We start from the raw sequence: 12,531 nt of genomic DNA on the forward strand, positions 1-12,531 counted from the left end.
GTTTATCATTATGAAACTAATCAAAAGATTGGAAAAGAAAAAGAATATAGGCCTCACATCATTTCCACCAACATAGTTTATTAAAAGAAATTTAACATTTCTGAACTGCTATAAACTACCAGCAAATGTTCTTCAAAACCAGGGAATGTGATGTTCTTATCTGCACCAGTTATCTCCTATTTAGTAAGATAGGACATAGAACGAGGCCATTTAACCTATTGTGCATTAATGAAAGGATTTTCTATTTCCCTAACAACCAAAGATCTGGTGATTTTTCTCTTGCAATATATCTAAGGTACAACTCTACAGAACATAGGGTACACCACAGCTGCAGTATGGTGTGCAGCTCTGGTCACCACATGACAAGAAGAATATGGTTGCTCTGAAGAAGGTGCAGAAGAGATTGACCAGGATATTGATGGGACAGAGTATTTCAATTATAAGAAATTGGATAAGCCAGGGCTGTTTTCTTTAGAGTGGAGAAGGCTGAAGAGAGCCCTAATTGAGATATACAAAATTATGAGTTACACAGAAAGCAGAGACAATAGTAAACTTTTCCCCATAGCAATGGTGTCTAAAACTTGAGAGTATAGGTCTAAAATAAGATTTAGAAGGGATTTGTGGGAAAATGTTCATGCAGAGAGTGGTTGGAGTCTGGAACACACAACCTAAGGGCAGTGGTGGAGGTGGAAGTGGTGGTGGTTGTATGTTCTGTGTTCTATGTTCTATGTACTCTGTAGCTGTTGAACTTTCTGTTATTGGGGACACATACCTAAACTAAATAGTTGATGATCTTGTACATTTCTATCAACCCTCCTTTTAATCATCTTTAAGGAGCAGAACCCCAAGTTCTCCTTTCTAATTCTGCAGCTGAAACCCTTCATTCTAAAACCAACCTTATGATTCCAGATTTTTGCTTCATACCTGTATGGCATCAAGATTTCTGCTCTGAGACAAGATATCCAGCAGATCATTATTGCTGAGAAAGTAGAAACGTGGGAAAGCAATCCGCTTAGCTTCTAAGTAATCCTGCATAGCAACAAGAGCAAATTGCCTTAGTTTGCAAATTAGTTCTCAAGTTCCACTTCATTTACTCAAACATCAACATTCACCACAGTGATCCCAGCACAATCCCGTGGTTGTTGATAGTTCCATGGAAAGAGATCCTTTGTCACATTGTCTGACAGCAATGCCTAATGTGTCCTATTCTCATCTCTTCATTACCTATGGAAATCTTTTCCCTTCTCTTTTGGATGTTACTATTGAATCAACTCCACCAGCCTTTCCATCAGCACATCCAATATTGGAATATCAAATGGTAATAAATGTTTTAACTGACCTTCCATTCTTACCATTTTTATAACCAACTCTATTAAATATATTAGTTCATCACATTGGTGGGAGAGCCACGAACATGAGGGTCATGGCTACCAGAAAAGGAATCAGTCATTTAAAACTGAGATGTATAGAAATTTCTCCTTTCAGAGGGTGGTGAATCTCTAGAATTCTCTGTCTCAAGGGTACTGGAGGCTGCATCATTAAAGGAGATAGATAAATGTTTGCAAGTATAAAGCATTGAAGGATCTGAGGAACTGGCACAGAAGTGAAACTGAGGCCAGTACATATCAGTCATTCTAAATAGCAGGCCAGTATTGAAGGGTCTAGTCGGCCCCTATTTTTTTTCCACTTTGTACACTTGTGTTCCTATGATGTGTCTGGATTCTCGCTCTGCACGTAGATTCTGTGATAAGCAATTAGAAGGGCACAGAACATGGGACAAAAAGCAGGAGATCAAGTTCTTTCTTCCTCCAGAATACTTTACCTCCAGACACTTCAGTAATTTTTCCAGGTTAGCATTGGTGGCCTGCAGGAGCTCCAGGATCCCTGCTGTACTGGTAATCTTCAAGATATTTGAGTTTTTCTGAACTCGCATCACCAACTCATTCCATGTTACTTCAATCTGGGCGAAGAGTTTGGTCTCTGTTACTAGTTGCCTGTGTTATGAAATAATACAGCAATCAGTCAAACACATGGCTGAGTGGTCAGCATGGATTAAGCTCCATTTTAAGTCACTTAAACTCATTGACTCCTCAAGCTATGCAAAAAAGTAGACCATTTGTAAATTGGTAAATTATTGTCACAAGTACCATGGTATCATGAAAAGCTATGTTTTGCAGATCATTTTATCACATCAGTGCAATAAGGTAGTACAAGGGAAAAGCAGTAACAAAATGCCAAATAAAGTGTTACAATTACAGAGGAAACTCAATGCTGACAGAAAAGTGCAAGGTAGATTGGGAGGGCAAGAGTCCATTTTATCCTACTAGGGCAGTGGTCCCCAACCACAGGGCCGCAATGATGTGCTACCGGGCCGCGAGGAAACGATATGATTTGACGATATAAAACGATATGAGTCAGCTGCACCTTTCCTCATACTCTGTCACACACTGTTGAACTTGAACACCGCTTCCCCCCCCCCCCCCTTGGCCGGTCCGCAAGAATATCGTCAATATTAAACCGGTCCGCGATGCAAAAAAGGTTGGGGACCCCTGCTCTAGGGGACAGTTCATAGTCTTATAACATGGGATAAATGTTGTCCTTAAGCCTGCTGGTACATGCCTTCAGGCTTTTGTAACCTCTCAATCCCATTGAAATCAAAGGAATCTTAAATACTGTGCGAATCTTAAGAAGCAGATATGATGCCTCACTAACTTCAGAAATAACTAAGTTTAAGGCATGTGCCAGATGTGGAATGATTCTTACCTCTGGATGTCAGCTGCTTGGAAGATGGGCTTGAGGTAGAGCCAGTTTCGCTGACAGGTCATCAACTCTTCTAACGTAAGTGCCATCTGGGTCAGTTTATGGTCCCAGTCAATCACCTCATTCTGCATTCAGGGGAAGTTTGCATTTAATAAATACTAGCTTGGAGTTACTATGTTAATGAACATGCAAAATGCATAATGCTTCACCAGAAACTTGCCCATACATCCCATTTCTCACTGGGTTTCTGTCCATTGTTTATACCCCTCATTTCCCTTATCTCATAGAAGCAAAAATAGGAAGATACCAATAGCCAGTTAATGAATGCCTCCCAATCCTTCTATTTTGGCTATCAAAAGCATTCATGCAAATCTCAATCCAAAAGCAATTTTCAAGCATGTATGTAGATGTTGTTTGTGAATATACTGCGCTGTCTATGCCCCCATCCATTAGGTGCAAGTCTGTGGATTACATGCTATATGTATTAGTGTTACATAAAGGGTGACTTTAACCAGAATCACTGGACAAACACTGAGCAGCAAAACATTTTAAATTGGGCACAGGATATCTTGCCAATGTTCCTATCAGTTAAACACATCCAGACAGGGCTCTTTTCAATTTGCAGATTAAGCTCTGATATGCATATACATATTAAATATGCAGATCAAGGCTCGCTGCAGCATAAGCTGCCCAAGAAAGACAAGTTGTTCTTTTAAATTTCTTTGCTAGGAGAGGTAGGAGAGCTCCTCCACACACGACAATGGCAATTTACACCCACCTGCAGCTTGCTGTCTACTCGCTGGGCACTGTCTACGCCACCCCGAGCTACCTGCCAGCCTAGTCATCATATGGGAGCCCAAGCATGGGAGGATGAACCCTGGGCGCCCTCCCGAGACTATGGTCAACACGCTGCTAGAAGACAGCAGCACGGCTAATGTAGATGAACTGAACACACTGATGAGGGAGAGGGAGAAGTGGAGAGTCCATCATCGTGCCCGACTCCGGCCCCCTAGGCCTGAGTCGACGTAGTAGTAGAAGTAGTAGTGCAGCTCGCTCCAGTTTTCAGAATATGGTCAGTGCGTTCACTTCTCACTTGGGCCGGCAGAGCCTAGTGTTGGATCAGCCACTGGGTACTCATTGAATTTAATTAGCTAAATAGCACCGCAAAGCCATTTCCAACTCTTTTCCCCTGGGACCATAGATAGGAAAGATTTAGAGATGGATAGGAAGGTTTGGAGGGATCAGGACCAAGTGTGGACACTAGTTTAGATGAGGACCTGGTAGGCAAGGATGAGATGGGGCAAAGGACCTGTTTCCATGATGTATTACTCTATGACTCTAAAACCACATGAAGCAGTGTTACTCTAAATGTCCTTCTGAACGATTGGGAGCAGAGTAGCAAAAATCTTGGCTTCAAAAGACAAACACATTATTTCATAACTGAGTATAACTGGCTGCTTTGTCACTAGAGTCTTGCCTCCTTCATGCAATATACAGCACAGTCTGTGGCTGCAGCAGTGATGTGCATTTCCTGGGAATGACAAATTTCCATTTAAAACAGATGGCCTCTTGCCTAAAGACATAGGCAATATCTATTCAAACTAACAAACACTGTACCTCAAATGGTCCCATATAACGGGAGCTCTTAATGGTGGAGATGATGTTTAGACTCTCTTCCAGCTGAGTAATAACCTCTTCAGTGGACCCAATAATCAGTACAGTGGAGGTCTCGAGCTGGTGACTCACCAGCTTGAAGCTGGTTTGTTTCCACTGCATAATGACTTCTTTCAGCATGCTTCTCAGCGTTGCCTGATTGGTAGCTAAGCTGGATGCATTAACAATCACATCCTTATGCTGGAACACCTGGAAAAATATTTTTAAAAGTGATGAACACAAGAGATTCTGTATGTGCTGGAAATTCAGAGCAACACATATAAAATGCTGGAGGAACAATGGGAATAATAAACAGCCAACATTTCAGGCTAAGGCACTTCATCACAACTTAAAAAACTACTTAGCAGCTTGAAATCTCATTTGCATATTCTCCACTTGTTTGTCCATTGGTTCACATCCAATGATTAGAGTCAGGTATTACTTTTGGATTCAGATAGAATAAAATGTCCACTTTCAAAACATTAATATTGCTTCAAAGATGAATGCTAACAGATTTTCACCTCAGGGCTTCTTTTTAAAATTTGCCGTGTCTTCTTTGATGCTCTCCAGTTTTTACTGATGTACCATAGAAAGCATCCTATTTGAATGCATCATAGCTTGCTATGGCAAATGCATAAGGTAACCCCAAGAAACCACGGAGTTGTGGACAAAGCTGAGCACAATACAGAAACCAATCTTTCCTCCATAGACTCTGTCTGTAATAGCCACGGCCTCAGTAAAGCAGCTAACAGCATCAAAACTCCACATACCCAGCAATTTTTCTCTTATCCCTCCCTTCCATCCGGTAGAAGATAGAAAAGGCTGAAAATTCATACTGCTAGGCTCAAGGATAACTTCTATATTGCTATTACGAGACTATTGAATGGTAGTCTAGTACGATTAGATTGACTATTGACCTCACAATCTACCAGGTTATGACCTTGCACCTCATAGTGCAACGAGAGCAGACAATCTCTGTAATGGTAACACTTTATTCTGCATTTTGTTATTGTTTTCCCTTTAATTACATAAAGCCATTGTGTAATGAAATGATCTACATGGACAGTATGCAAAAAAACATTTTTCCCTGTTCCTCAGTACATAGAACATAGAATAGTACAGCACAGTACAGGCCCTTCGGCCCACAATGTTTTGCCGACCCTTAAACCCTGCCTCCCATATAACCCCCACCTTACAATAATAAACTAATTACCAACTTAGCACGCTGCAGGCTATCTTTACATTAATAGAGCGAAGTGGGTGTACAAGGAGAGACATTGTGTCCACAATATATATATGCATATGTGCGTATGTGCGTGTGTGTGTGTGTGAGAGAGAGAGAGAGAGAGAGAGAGAGAGAGAGAGAGAGAGATAATATATATATTAGAATATTAGCAATTTCATCTATATGAACTGGGAAAGTGAAACCAAGGAATGGCAGCTGGAATTTAATTCAGATAAGTGCAAGGTGTTACATTTTGGTCAATTAAAACAGGCAGAACTTACAGTAAAAGGTCGGGCTCTACAGAGTGTTGGAGAACAGAGATCTGGAGTACATAGTTCTCTGAAAGTGGCAACACAGGTACATAGGATGATGAAGAAGGTTGATATGTTTTGTTACACCAAAATAGTAAACTTAAAAGAAAAACACAGAGCAAGGAGTAATGGGTCTACTCTTGGTTTTGTTTTTATATTTAGTGCCATGACATATGGCATTCACGTGCTTTTACATGTAATACATATAACCTCTAATGAATCATGTAAGCAACAAAGAATGCTTAATCAAGCAATATTCTCTCTCTCTCTGTAGGTGTATATATGTATATGTGTGTGTGTGTGTGTGTGTGAGAGAGAGAAAGTGTGTGTAGTAGGTAATTATAGACCAGTGAGCCTTACGTCTGTGGCAGGAAAGCTGTTGGAAAAGATTCTTAGAGATAAGATTTAAGGGCATTTAGAGAATCATTGTCTGATCAGGGACAGTCAGCATGGCTTTGTGAAGGGCAGATTGTGTCTAACAAGCCTGATAGAGTTCTTTGAGGTGACCAGGCATATAGATGAGGGTAGTGCAGTGGATGTGATCTACATGGATTTTAGTAAGGCATTTGACAATGGTTCCACACAGTAGGCTTATTCAGAAGGTCAGAAGGCATGGGATCCAAGGAAGTTTGGCCAGGTGGATTCAGAATTGGCTTGCCTGCAGAAAGCAGAGGGTCATGGTGGAGGGAGTACATTCAGATTGGAGGGTTGTGACTAGTAGTGTCCCACAAGGATTGGTTCTGGGACCTCTACTTTTCGTGATTTTTATTAATGACCTGGATGTGGGGGTAGAAGGGTGGGTTGTCAAGTTTTCACATGACACAAAGGTTGGTGGTGTTGTGGATAGTGTAAAGGATTGTCAAGGACTGCAGAGAGACATTGATAGGATGCAGAAGTGGGCTGAGAAGTGGCAGATGGAGTTCAACCCACAGAAGTGTGAGGTAGTACACTTTGGAAGGACAAACTCCAAGGCAGAGTACAAAGTAAATGGCAGGATACTTGGTAGTGTGGAGGAGCAGAGGGATCTGGGGGTACATGTCCACAGATCCCTGAAAGTTGCCTCACAGGTACATAGGGCAGTTAAGAAAGCTTATGGGGTGTTAGCTTTCATAAGTCAAGGGATAGAGTTTAAGAGTCACGATGTAATGATGCAGCTCTATAAAACTCTGGTTAGGCCACACTTGGAGTACTGTGTTCAGTTCTGGTCGCCTCACTATGGGAAGGATGAAGAAGCATTGGAAAGGGTACAGAGGAGATTTACCAGGATGCTGCCTGGTTCAGAGATTTAGGGAGCTAGGGCTTCACTCTTTGGAGAGAAGGATAATGAGAGGAGACATGGAAGAGGTATACAAGATATTAAGAGGAATAGATAGAGTGGACAGCCAATACCTCTTCCCCAGTGCATCACTGCTCAGTACAAGAGGTCATGGCTTTAAGGTAAGGGGAGGGAAGTTCAAGCGGGATATTAGAGGAAGGTTTTTTACTCAGAGGGTGGTTGGTGTGTGGAATGCACTGCCTGAGTCAGTAGAGGAGGCAGATACACTAGTGAAATTTAAGAGACTACTAGACAGGTATACGGAGGAATTTAAGGTGGGGGTTATATGGGAGGTAGGGTTTAAGAGTGGACACAACATTGTGGGCCGAAGGGCCTGTACTATGCTGTACTATTCTATGTTCTATGTTCTATTTCCAACATCCACTTGTGATCACCTCTGTAGTCCCTCACCAGAACTGCTTGGCCAGGAGTGAAACATTGAACCCCCTGGTTTGAGGATCCCTCAATTTGTCTCAGCTGTTTGTCCTGCACACTCCTTCTGAGATTGGATTTGAGGAGATCTAAAAATGAATGCAGGTGATGACCCAGTAACAGCATAGCTGATGACTTGTTGGTTGTGGAGTGTACTGCATTGCGACATGAAAGGAAGAATTGTTGAATTTCTGATTCAATGTCATTGTGGCGTGTTCGAACATTACTCACATCCTTTAGATTCTGGACAAATCTTTCCACCAAGCCATTTGTAGCTGGGTGGTATGGTGCAGGTATAATATGTATCATTCCATTTATTTACAAGAATGATTGAAACTATTCTGCAACAAACTGGTTCATTGTCACTGACTAAGTGTTCTTGAACATCAGTGTTTGAGAAGAGGTTTTTCAACATATCAACAGTGTTGCAAGGCTGTAGTGGAGGCTATTGTGAACACTTCTGGTCACTTTCAGTTGCATCCACTACAACCAAGAAATTTATGCCCATGAATGGTCAAGCAAAATCCACGTGACTCCTCTGCCAAGGCAATGCAGGCCATTCCCAAGGACGGAGAGATGTTGCTCTTGGCATCCTATGGGCATTTTGGCATCCTGAACTGTGCATGGCAAGCTGCTCATCTGTTGATCTATCCCAGGCCACCAGACAAAGCTTCAAACCAACACAAACACAAGGAAATCTGCAGATGCTGGAAATTCAAGCGAAGAGGTACAGTCGACGTTTTGGGCCGAGACCCGAAACGTCAATTGCACCTCTTCCTATAGGTGCTGCCTGGCCCACTGTGTCCCACCAGCATTTTGTGTGTGTTGCTTCAAACCAACACTTTCATTTTAACCACATCTTGGTAACTGGCATGTAGCTCCTCCAACACCTTAAACTCTCAGCTTGGATGGTACAACAACTCTCAACCCCCACATAAGGCATTCCCATCAAGGTCAAGTTCATCCTGGCACTGGTAAAATGGGATTTTTGCTGCATATTCCAGTCATTTTGGGTTGCCATGTAGACCTGACACAGTGTGGGGTCGTTTCTGATTTGCCATTGTGTCCTCCAAGAAACAGAGCTGATCCCTTCATTCATTCTGCTGCTGTTAGTCGAACACCCTTCAATGGATTGAAAATGTGATGCAAAGGCTATAGGGCATTCACTTCCATTACTCATAACATGTGACATGTTTGCACCTATACCATAAGGCAAGGGTCACAGGCAAGCTTCACTAGATGATGTGGATCATGTGTGAGTACAGTGTCTGATCTCACCACTTCCTGTGCCTTCTTGAAAGCCACCTCACATGGCTTTGTCCATTGTCATTTCTTTCGGTCTGCCGTTCAAGGAGTGGAACACAGTAGCCAGGTTTGGCAGGAACCTGTTATGGTAATTGACAAATCCTAAAAAGGACTCTTCCTAGAGATGCTGCCTGGCCTGCTGTGTTCACCAGCATCTTTTATGTGTGTTGCCACAACTGTGACACATCCTTTTCCCTTGGGCATCCACTACTGTTTGAATTTTCTCCTTTTGTATCAATGGTGTGGCCATAGTAGATCCTTTGTTTAAAGAGTTCGCACTTGTTGCATCATGCTCTGAGCCCTTCTAATCTTTTTAACACTGCTTTGAAATTTTGGAGATGTTCTTTGTTATCCTGACCAGTAAGAATAATATTATCAAGATAATATTGAGTGCCAAGGTAGTCTTGTAGCACTTGGCCCATAGCTTTCTGCCAGACAGCAAGTGCAGATGCGACATCAGACATAAACTTATTATTGTAACAAAGACCTCTGTGAATGTTTCTGGTGAGAAACACTTTGGACACTTCTTCCATCTCCATCTGTAGGTAGACCTCAGCTAAGCCCACTTTGCTGAAGTATTTCCCACCAGAAAATTTGCAAAGATATCCTTTATCCTAGGCAGAGAATACTAATCTACTTTCAGTACTAGATTGATTGTGTCTTTAAAATTACTACAAATCCTGACAGACCCATCCTTCTTGACTACTGGGAACACTGGCTTTGCCCATGGGCTCCACCCAACCTTGGAAAGAATTGCTTCAGCCTTCATGCAATCTAGCTCACTAGCTACTTTATCCTGGATAGTATAAGGAACCAGACAGGATTTGTAAAACCTGGTTTTGGCATTTTCACTTAACACCCTTGATATCTTTGAGTTTCCCTATGCTATCCTTGAACATTGCTGTGGCATTCCTGAGGATCTTTCTTAATTAGCTTTCAGTTGACTCTGTTGTAGAGGATGTGACATACAAATGGTGGATGGATCTCCAATCAAGTTATAGTTTTATACTGTGTGGCTAAGTACAGTTCCCACAACATATAAAAGTTTGCTGACGCCAGCACCATTGTGGGCTGTTTTCAAAGGGGATGATGAATCAGAATACAGGAGGGAGATTGAAAACTTGGCTGAGTGGTGTAATAACAACAACTTCTCACTCAATATCAATAAGACCAAGGAGTTGATTGTGGACTTCAGGAGAGGGAAACCAGAGGGCTATGAGCCAGAACTCAGAGAGTCAGAGGTGTAGAGACTCAGTAACTTTAAATTCCTGGGTGTCACTAGCTCAGAGGGCCTATCCTGGATCCATCATATAAATATTATTGCAAAGCAAGCACAATAGCACCTCAATTTCCTCAGGAGTCTGCAGAGGTTCAGCATGTCATCGAAAACCTTGGCAAACTTTTATAGATGTATTGTGGAAAGAGTGCTGACTGGCTGCATTATGGTCTGGTATGGGAACACCAATGCCTTTGAGTGGAAAATCCTACAGAAGTTAGTGGATTCGGCCCAGTACGTCACTGGTAAAACCCTCCCAACTATTGAGCACATCTACATGAAAGGTTGCCGTAGAAAAGCAGCATTCATCATCAAAGATCCTCACCACACAGTCCATGTTCTTTTCTCACTGTTGCTATCAAGTAGCAGGGCCAGGTGCCTCGGGACCTGCACCACCAGGTTCAAAAACAGTTACTGTCCCTCAACCATCATGATCTCAAACAAAAGGGAAACAGCTACACTTATTTAGGACTCATTTATATTGATGAATGTTGTCATTTCTTGCTTGTTATTTATTGCTATTTTCATATATCTGCATTTGCATAGTTTATTTACAGTTTACAGTTACTGTTCTAAAGATTTGCTAAGTATGCCCACAGAAAAAGAATCTCAGGATTGTATGTGGAGACATGTATATACTCTGTCTCAGCCAATCACATCCTCACAATGCTGCCCCTCTTGTTTTTACCACGTACAAGCCCAGTGTGGCTTGTTGGTTGTAGTATTTCACTGTTACGAATTTCATTCCCACAGGTATTAAATTTTCTCCAGTGCAAGTTCTGCAGGCTTCAGTTCAGTATCTAATTATTTATTTAGCAGAACCACTCTGCTCCAACAACCCCCAACAAACCCAATTAACCCTAACCTAATCATGGGACAATTCACAATGACCAATTAATCTACCCGATACATATTTGGCATATTGCTTGAATTTTCACATTGTAAGTCTCAAGTACTACTGAGTCCTGTGTCACTCCTATCATTATCAGATTTTTCATCAACAGCATGCAGATTAACATTATTTTTGAAACTCAACTCAACTTTTTATTTCTTCTTTTCTTTGTGCGTCCATTTATTTTTGTCTGCCCAACATGCTCTTTGTAAGGTCCTATTTTGTTGCATTTTCTGCAAGTTTTGCCTTTAAACTTGCATTGGTCTGGTGTTTGTGAGCCCCTGCTATAATGGTAACACAGATAGATTTCTGTTTAGATGTTGCAATTATGTTCAAGCTCACTTTCATTCCTGACTGCAACTCAGTCGCATCTCTGACTGCTGTTTCCATTGATACAATTATTTCAACTGCTCTTTTAAATGTTTTTGAATGTTTTCTTATAAGATTCCATGAACTAAATGATCTCTTAGTGCATCATTATGCCCATCACTGAACTGACAATGCTCGGATAATTTCTTCAATTCAGCCACGTAAGATGAAATGAACTCCTGTTCCTTTTAATTTCACTTATGAAATCTAAAGCTTTCTGCAGTCAACAGTGGTTTCGGTTATAAATGTTCCTGCACTACTTTCAAGATATCAGCAAAGCTCATTTTGGCTGGTTTCATTGGAGCAGCTGAACTTCTAAGCAAACTAAGTGCTTTTCCACCTATTACACTCATCAGAACCGCTTCTCACTTTGCATTGGCTATTTCACTTGCATCAAAAGCTGCTCAATCCATTCAGTATACATCAACCAGTTAACCTTTGTGCAATCAAATGCATCTATCTTTCTGATATAGCTAGCCATTTCTGTGTTTGTTTATTATTATTATTATCATCATCTGGTACTCACTAATGAACCCTTGAATTTTGCCTATTTTCTGCCTTTTTTAAGTTTAACTCAACCATCTCTCTCTCTTTCTAACGAAGCCACGTGCTGTGCTTTTCTTTAACTCAAACATCTCACTACACTTCCTTTTAACTCAAATGTCTCACTGCACTTCAACAGTTAGATAGTCATCTCAGGTTCATTTAAAATTTATTTATCACCACTGTTATGTTTTGCAAGTCCAAAAACACAAAACCAATTGAAATCAAAACACAAAGCCAGGAATAATGTGTCTACTTTTCATTTTGTTTTCACTTTTTGTGAGGCATGAACCTATACGTAGTGGCATGATGACATTTGCCATTCACATACTTTTACATATAACCCATAAAGAATTATGCAAATGATAAAGAATGCTTAATCGAGCAAGATATTTACAATATTTTCCTCAAATATTATTGAAATATTAAATATACAACAGAGGTGTTAGG

At 41.1% G+C, this 12,531-nt stretch overlaps 1 protein-coding gene across 1 annotated transcript in view; it reads right to left on the bottom strand.

Moving 5' to 3' along the window:
- Positions 1 to 12,531, bottom strand: part of LOC134357419 (dynein axonemal heavy chain 6-like) — a 495,424-nt gene that overhangs the window by 380,354 nt on the left and 102,539 nt on the right. The window contains exons 15-18 of the mRNA XM_063068992.1: positions 4,378 to 4,623; positions 2,764 to 2,885; positions 1,823 to 1,994; positions 925 to 1,029 (exon numbers count right to left, since the gene is read on the bottom strand). Coding sequence (XP_062925062.1) covers positions 925 to 1,029; positions 1,823 to 1,994; positions 2,764 to 2,885; positions 4,378 to 4,623 — 645 coding nt within the window. The remainder of the gene's footprint in view (positions 1 to 924; positions 1,030 to 1,822; positions 1,995 to 2,763; positions 2,886 to 4,377; positions 4,624 to 12,531) is intronic.

The sequence above is a fragment of the Mobula hypostoma genome, chromosome 2 (genome assembly GCF_963921235.1).
Source record: "Mobula hypostoma chromosome 2, sMobHyp1.1, whole genome shotgun sequence".
Lineage (NCBI taxonomy): Eukaryota > Metazoa > Chordata > Chondrichthyes > Myliobatiformes > Myliobatidae > Mobula > Mobula hypostoma.